The 8,680-nt window shown below is 36.8% G+C and overlaps 1 protein-coding gene across 1 annotated transcript in view; it reads left to right on the top strand.

Moving 5' to 3' along the window:
• Positions 4,314 to 8,680, top strand: part of LOC109835277 — a 9,834-nt gene continuing 5,467 nt past the window's right edge. Inside the window, exons 1-6 of the mRNA XM_020403259.1 lie at positions 4,314 to 4,334; positions 4,635 to 4,874; positions 4,949 to 5,167; positions 5,276 to 5,380; positions 5,471 to 5,587; positions 6,781 to 7,224. Coding sequence (XP_020258848.1) covers positions 4,314 to 4,334; positions 4,635 to 4,874; positions 4,949 to 5,167; positions 5,276 to 5,380; positions 5,471 to 5,587; positions 6,781 to 7,224 — 1,146 coding nt within the window. The remainder of the gene's footprint in view (positions 4,335 to 4,634; positions 4,875 to 4,948; positions 5,168 to 5,275; positions 5,381 to 5,470; positions 5,588 to 6,780; positions 7,225 to 8,680) is intronic.

The following is an 8,680-nucleotide window of genomic DNA, read 5'->3' as shown; positions in this document are numbered from 1 at the left end:
AGTTTCCCGTCTAATATTGTTGGATGTGAGTCTCTTCTGATATAAACTCACGCAATTCTAGTTGAATGTGAAAATACTTTTTACATCTAAAGAGAATAACGTGATTTATGTTAGGAGTATGCTCTATATGCAATAATTATTAGATCTGTCCGGGGAGGATTCCCCTTCTCGTACAGGTTAGGAATACAGTAGTGTATCGTCTATCTTTGTATACTTTACGCATTTTTATTCCTACAAAATTTCGATAACACGTACCGCATTGTTCTCCGTGTACAATAATCGTATGTTGTTTTGCGTTTCGATCTATAATCGATCTATTATCGATGATTGATATGCATTATAACATCCGTACAGTGTACTCGGAGAACAGCGGGTAGGTGCTGCCGAAATTTTTAAGAAATAAAAGCGCATAAAGATGATGAAGGTAGTTGTAGATACTACTATATTCCTAATGGGATAGGTCCATTTCCTATGACAGCCGTTAAAGTCTCTTATTGAAAATATGAGCGTTAGATTTTACTCCCACATAATTTATGTTCTGGTAATTTTTCCTCCGAGATTATTATAATTTGAATTTCCTTGATGTCGTGAAGAAAGTTAATATCACGCAACCGTTAATTTGATGCGTTACTAATAAAAATTCACATTACCTAATTATGCTTAATATCATACAGATGAGGATAGTTCCCGACAAATCATGGATCGATATTCCTCGTATTGATAGATGGAGGGATAGTCGATATAAAGATGGAATAAATCAATTCATACAATACGCGTTGGCAGACCCACAGAAGTTAAATAGTGATGTCGTGTATTGTCCCTGCTGTTGGTGTAAAAATAGGGCGTTGGTGGATAAAAGTGATTTACAAAAACACTTAATATCCGGATTCCATGAGGAGTACAAATATTGGACGTTTCATGGGGAAGGATGCCTTGAAGAAATGGAACTGATGGCGGATACCGGTACGTCCGGTGGGAGAATAGATGATACGAGAATAGATGATACACATACGATGCTCGCGGATATGTTAACAGTTCCTAATGTAGATCAATCTGAAGATGCCGAGGATGCTGACGAGTCAGGAAATGCTGGAGGCGTGACTGATCATGAGGAGCTGGCACAGATAATGAAATTAATAGATGATACTTTCATTATTGATACCAGGCAAGCATGCACCAGGCAATGACATAGATGTGTTTTTAGAACCGCTAATTGATGAGTTAAAACAACTCTGGACTGAAGGGGTTATGACTTATGATACTCATGCAAAGCAGTCTTTCAGACTACGTGCTATTTTACTATGGACAATTAATGATTTTCCAGCCTATGCGAATCTTTCAGGTTGGTCTACAAAGGGAACATATGCATGTCCAGTGTGTGGTTCAGAATTCAAAGGTCTTTATCTGCAGCACAGTCGAAAGTTTTGTTATTGGTTTAATAGAAGGTGGTTGAACATAAAACACAGGTACAGAACCAAAAAATGGAGCAAGTTTTTTGATGATACTGTTGAGAAGAGAGATGCTCCGCGTCCATTACGTGGGGATCAGATTGTACATTTGCTTGAGATGTTCCCTGCCGTCAGGTTTGGAAAGAAGCGCTATTCGAAAGAAGATTTACTTGGAGTAAGGAACTTGCGTATTAACAAAAGGATACCAAAACGAAAGAGACAAGCACAAGTGGTGAGTGATGGGGCTGAAGTCGTAAAATTACCTTCAGGATGGACAAAATTCAGCATTTTTTTTCAACTCCTCTATTGGAAAGAGCTAAAAATACGTCACAACTTGGACGTTATGCACATTGAAAAAAATATTTGTGATAATCTTTTGTCCACACTGTTGCAAGATGCTAATAAATCAAAGGATGATCTACGAGCTCGTCGAGATCTAACTGCATTAAACATTAGAGAGGAACTGCAGCCAAAAATTATTGGAAATGACCGATTAGAGTTGCCTGCGTCTCGTATTACAATGTCGAAAGTTGAGATGCAAACATTTTGTCAAGTCCTCAAATCAATAAAGTTACCAGAGGGTTACTCCGCAAACATATCGAACTATGTCCAGGTGCAAGAAAGGAAAATATTAGGGCTTAAAACTCATGATTATCACGTGCTTCTTCATCAATTGCTACCTGTGGCACTACGCAGTACTATGCAGAATAAAAAAATAGTGAAGGTTATTATTGATTTTTGTGGATTTTTCAGAAAGCTTTTTTCTAAAGTTATAGACGCCCGTGACTTTGAGAAACTTGGAGAAAATATTTCTGAAACAATGTGTGAAATGGAGATGCTCTTTCCTCCATCTTTTTTCACAATAATGGTTCATCTTACACATCATCTCGCGGAGGAGGCTGCAATAGCAGGACCAGTCCATTATCGTTGGATGTATCCAATAGAGAGGTTAGTATTTAGAAAAATTTAATCGTTACCTATCAATATTTATATCTATTAAATGTAAATTTCTTTACATCTATATCTGATTAATATTCCTTTTTTAGATATTTGGGTTCAATGAAGCGTCAATTGCGTAACAGAGCTCGCCCAGAAGGTTCAATAGCTGAAAGTTACGTGAGAAGCGAGTGTCTCTTATTTGCCTCTCGTTATATGAGAGGGGAACAAACTGAACTTCAAGCACCCGTTGATAATAAGGAGTACACAGTTCTCTATCCTCGCGGGCTGAACAAAAATTATTCTAACATATTGTTAGATCAAGCGCATGCATATGTTATAAATAATCTTGAAATCTTCTCGGAGTACCGGAGGTAAAATATCTAAAAAGTGTTTTTAATACCATTTACTCTTTAATTTTTATTTTGACAAAATTTTTATTTTGACAATAATAATTAAATCTATGCACATTAATAGGCAACATCAGGAAAAACTTAAGAATAAAGTTACTGGTAGTATAGCTGTACATGACATTAAAGAAAGGCATATGAAGGAATTCCCTGCTTGGTTGAATAGTGAAGTAAGTATTGTTAAATTTAACAATATTTGTATTTCATTGATAAAAAACTTAGATATTATTGATTTAATAGTTTGCTTATTTTTGTATATTTAGATCTAGGAACAACTTGTCCTTAATAATCAAATATCAGAAGAAGTGAAGGTTCACGCAAAGCGGCCTTACTATGCTGTAATTCAATATGGTGGGTATCGTGTTAACGGTTATAAATTTCACACAATGGAGGTTGATGATACGAAGGTCACCCAGAATAGTGGTGTCATGGCTACCTTCTCACGGGAATGTTTCTCAAACAGAAGAGATCAAAATCCAGTTGAAAATAATATGACATATTATGGAAGGTTGGAAGATGTGCTGGAGATATTCTACGGCTATGGTGGTCTAAATGAACATAAATACATGATGTTCATGATTTGTTGGTGTTTTACAAAGACTCAAAAGGATCCCTTTGGATTTACAATTGTCAATCTCGATAAAGAAATTGATAGTGATGAAAAATTCATGTTTGCATCTCAGGTGGGACAATGTTTCTATGTGAAAGATCCTACAGTTAAAGACGAGTGGGTTGTCTTGTACAAGGATTCTAGGGCTTATATTCAACCTTCCACTAATGAAGATGATGAGGAGAGCTATATAAACAACTTCAATGAGCCAAATACAGCGATCGATGAATTCTCGTACCCTGAAAACGTAGTGTTTGAAACGGATGCTCCAACAACTCGGACAGACATTCCAAATATTATCACATACATTAATAGGAGCTAAACAGCAATTATTTGTAATCGGGTCTTCATGTAACTTTTTTTAGTTTGCAAATTGTATAATAAAAACTTTAATATCACTACAATGTATCTCAATTACCTTTTGGACGATATAAATATGTAATATCTTATTTTGTATATTCAGCTTGTAGATGCCTACAAACTTGATATGAAATGAAAAATTTAGTAACGCAACAAAACATATTGTTTTTATTTTCGCCAAGCCAATTTGCATCTATGTTATATTAATTTATTTTCGCCAAGCCAATCCACTGAGGAAGAGCCTCCGAGTTCAGGAGAGATGTCAGGTATAACTTAGTTTAACTTAAGTATTTTTATTCATGATATATGCACAATGATAATTTATTTCTTTTATTTTTATAGGTGAGGGTGAGGAAGAGCCGACTCACATACCATTATATGCAGATCCTCCAGTTATACTTCGAGCATACATTCCTGGGATTGAGCGCGGGCCCTTACCAGCATGTGCAGAGGGGTACAGACTCAAGCAGACAGAAAAATACATGCTTGCGAAAAAAAGATTGGATGAATGAGCCCCACGGATTGATGAGATTTTATCTGATGCAAAAAATGAAATCAGACAAAGATTTGGTGAGTTTGATCAAAAACTTAATCAATTCTGAGTCTATTAATAAGAAAACATAATCAATTCCAGAATGTTGAAATTTGAATGTTTCCATAATTGTATCCATATCTAATAAACATAATATTCTCAGGTTTCTCTTTTCCTTAATATTTTTCTTCTTCCTTTTCATAATTGTATCCATATCTAATAAACATAATATTCTCAGGTTTCTCTTTTCCTTAATATTTTTCTTCTTTCTTTTTTAGTAAATTCTAAGAGCTTAAGATTGATTAAATAAAAGTGTTGATATATCTTTTTTTTTGTAGGAGAAAAACTTTACCAGAAAAAAGGATGCCAAGGGAAGTGACTTTAAAAAAAAGTTACCACCGGATGGTTTTCGAGCAATTGTGAGATGGGGACATAATGGGATTCCAACCGGACAATGGGCTAATAACTTCAGCTCATACCTTGGATGTTTGATACGGAGGAGTGATAATGTGAATCCTTATTACGAGGCTTGGGAGCAGCCATTTCATGTCCTGGAGAGTATATATCGAGATTGTTGGGTAAATTCTTATATTTAGCACAATTATTTTTCAATTCTATCAATTGTCCATGCTTAACTATATTTTATTTTTAGAGATATTTCAACATCGAAGACAATCCCGTAGGGTGGGAATTTTTATTTGGATACATGGGAAAGTTCAAGCATTCTCTTCGGGAGTGGAGACATGAGATAAAGAAGAAATGCTTTGATTGTTTCACTCACAACTGGGAGAGGATATACAAGCGAGATAAGAGGGTTGAGCCTGAGCACTTAGCTGCACTTATAATATTGTGGGGCCAAGAGGAGCACCAGGTAAATATGTATAGTAGTTAATTATCATCAAGTTATTTATCTGAAACTAGTGATATATTCCATTGTATATTATAACATGTACTAAAATTCTCTTTGTTCATGTTGAAGGAAAAATGTAGGAGAAATAAACTTAATCGATGGAAAAAAGATTATGATCATCATACGGGGACTACTTCATTTGTCCAGATTGAGGATCAATTTTGTAGGACAACGGTATAAAGTCTTTTAATCTTCTATATATATTCTCTCCATTTCTTAGATTATTTGATAAATAAAACTAATAAATATATTTTTAAATCTCAGAACGCTCCCTTTATCCCACTACCAGAACTGCACAGGAGAACGATGGTTCAATTTAAGAAGGGGTACGATGACGATGAGACTAAGAAACAAAAGCTAGAATTGGCCAAGAAAATGCAGGTTAACTAATTATCTTAGCTCTTATTAGCCTGTTATCATGTTGGGAATTTATTGTTTGCACTCTTCTTTTGGTCATCTTAATTATCATACATGAATTATATGTGTGAATGTGTTAAGGAAGATGCATGCATACATCTATGGTAATGCAAGCTTCTTCATGAACTTTGATTTTATTTTATCTTTTAAATATGATGATTATATTGGGTTGTTTTTATTGTGGGTAAGTATAATATTCATGTTTCTGGTAGATTTTCCATGTGTTCGTTTGATTATTTAGTAGGTAGGCCTATCTTGCTTCACATTAGGAGGGATTTTCTAAGGGAAGGGATTTACTAAGGAGCATGATGCATACATAAACAACCAGCACTTTATCATTGTCATCGTCATCAAGGATGAAAGTGTGATGCTTATAAGTCCTTCATTTACCCATTTGTTCCATACTCATGGTTTTACTGATTTAATCATCTTAGGCTGACCCTTGTAATATAATATTTAATTTTTTTCATCGTAATGATAAAAAGAACAAAGAATGAGCAAGAACGAGATGTCTAGGAACTTATGAGAATATGCATAGAAATTAAGATAAACCGGTATAATAGTTAGAAATAGGAGCTCAAAGGAGTGGCATCAAGTGTCCCATTCAAATTGGTGTTGTTGTGTTTGACAGTAGTGTACAAAATTTTATTGACTCAGAATACTACAGGAATGTCTTATTATGCACTGAAGCAAGCAAGCAATCACAAAAACAATACATCATGTAACACTAATACAAGTAAAAAAATGTTAAAGAAAAACAGATGACTCATTACATCCAGGTCAATGCTGTTGTTACTGTTTACACAGAGCAAAAGATTATACTTAGTGTTCCATTTCTTCCCCGAGTTACTATGACCCATTCGTATGAGGGGCTTGCTTGTTAGGATATAACAATGCATAAGAAATAACATACTGTAACATGATTGATCTACTTGGTTTTATTCTCGAAAACCTTTGAATTGCTAATGACAAAACTTTTCCTATCACCTTACAAGCCAAAGCACCCTTCAACTATTTATTAGCACTTAACACCCTTCTTCACATGTACTTTTATGTTGTACAAAACACCCTTCACATGTACTTTTATTTTACTTGTTCAGGTAAATATCTTTTATTTTTGAAAGGCCAATTCTTAAATTTATTTTTTTGACTTCTAGGAAGCTCTGGAAAACACATATTCTAAGGTTGTTGCACAGAGCCAAGAGCCCCTGACTAGAGAGCAGAATTATAATGTGAGCCATTTAGTTTGTGGACTTCCTAAAAAAGGGAGGACCAGGTGGATGGGAGTTGGAGCTCAGAGGGTGTCTACACAATTCCAGCCTCCGCCGATTTCAACACCCTCGACTATGCCATCGGGGCCCTCTTACATGCCGCAGGAGGATTGCACTCAGCAGGCGATGCAGCTTGTTTCCTCTGTGATGAATATGTTAGATGGTCAGATTCCCGAGGAGATGTGGGAGGATATTCAAGAGGAGCTTATGCGAGTGATCCAGCCTACTGCTACTTTTGCGATGGTTTCTAGGCAAATAATAAAATCTTGTAGAAGGTGGGTTCCTACTTGGGTGCAAAGCCAGATTATGAACTTCTTGGCCACTCAAAAGGTATTTACTGGTAGTGGAGAGAGTAGCAGACATGTATACTTATTATATATGTAAAACATGATTACACACAATATTATGTGATTCTAAATTTAAATTATTTTGTTGTTAGATTTGAGATGATGCTATTGGGAGCACGAGTCGTAGGGATGGATCCGCCAGTGGCAACACGGACGATGACATGGATAGGGCGGATGACCTATCTTAGTGAGTTATATCCTAAACTCGTGTTTGTATATTGTGGACATCTTTATAGTTGAGATTATGATATGCGTGTATGGTTTGTTGTGGATTTAGAACTTATGATATGTGTGTATGGTTTGTTGTGAAAATTATTATTGTGGATTTGGAACTTATCATGAAAAGTGAATGTATATATTTCGAACGTTTGCAAAAATTGATTGGATGAGAGGTTTAATTGGGAAAATTTGGATTGTATTCATTGCGAGATGTTTTGGAATGCGCATGAAATGTCGTTTGGAGATGTACAGGGAATATATATGTATAGGGAACTGAGTATATAATCAGCAGAATTTTTTTTAGCTGCTAATACTTATCGCTGACGGGCTTCCCGTCAGCGATACCTATCGCTGACGGGATTCCCTTTTTTTAGCTGCTGATACTTATCGCTGACGGGCTTCCCGTCAGCGATACCTATCGCTGACGGGATTCCCGTCAGCGATGTACATAATATGGTTGATGAGAATCCCGTCAGCAAAAGGTATCGCTGACGGGAAACCATCAGCGATATTATGTATATCGCTGACGGGAAGTGTTCGCGGGAAAAGTTGGTGTTTTCTTCATTATCGATGTCATTGCACTCAGTTAACAACTTTATGTGTTACAAAGAGATCCGGTCTTTTTATAAGATCCGGCTTACAATGAAAATCAAAATAAAACAAAGAAATCAAAATTACAACTTCTCTCTTTTACCGAACAAATCACAAGATCCTGTTATTCGGTCTCTTGCTTCTGTGGGTTGTTTGCCTGCGCCGGGGTTGCTTACCGTGGACCACCGCGTGATCTGGATCCAAGCAGATCTACGACGTATTACGGGTATTATCCCACCAAGGAGATAATAGCCGGGAGGGATCGTTTCACCAAGGAAACGACCGCTCGAATCTCGGGATCTAAGAACCAAGCTTAGATCCGGAGTGTGACGACGTAGATCTGAGGATTAGACTCTCTCGAACTCCTGCCTTTTTCGGTGCGGGTGCTCGCTAAGAATCAAATCCGGGTCTCCAAGTCTTCAAGCCTTCAGATCTCCGAGTTGAGGTGACAATCCGGCAGAGTTTCGGCTCTCTCAAAAGTTTCAGAAGAAGTCCCTCAAATGAACAACCACCCCCCCTATTTATAGCCTCTCTGAACTGTGCCTTTGTGCACAAGAGAGAGAGGGGGGGGGAGTCGGGCCACCTGAGGGTGGCTCGGCTCATGCCGAGCCACCCTGAGGTGGCTCGGC

The sequence above is a fragment of the Asparagus officinalis genome, chromosome 3, assembly GCF_001876935.1.
Source record: "Asparagus officinalis chromosome 3, Aspof.V1, whole genome shotgun sequence".
Classification (NCBI taxonomy): domain Eukaryota; kingdom Viridiplantae; phylum Streptophyta; class Magnoliopsida; order Asparagales; family Asparagaceae; genus Asparagus; species Asparagus officinalis.
This window is presented reverse-complemented; position numbering and strand designations above follow the sequence as displayed.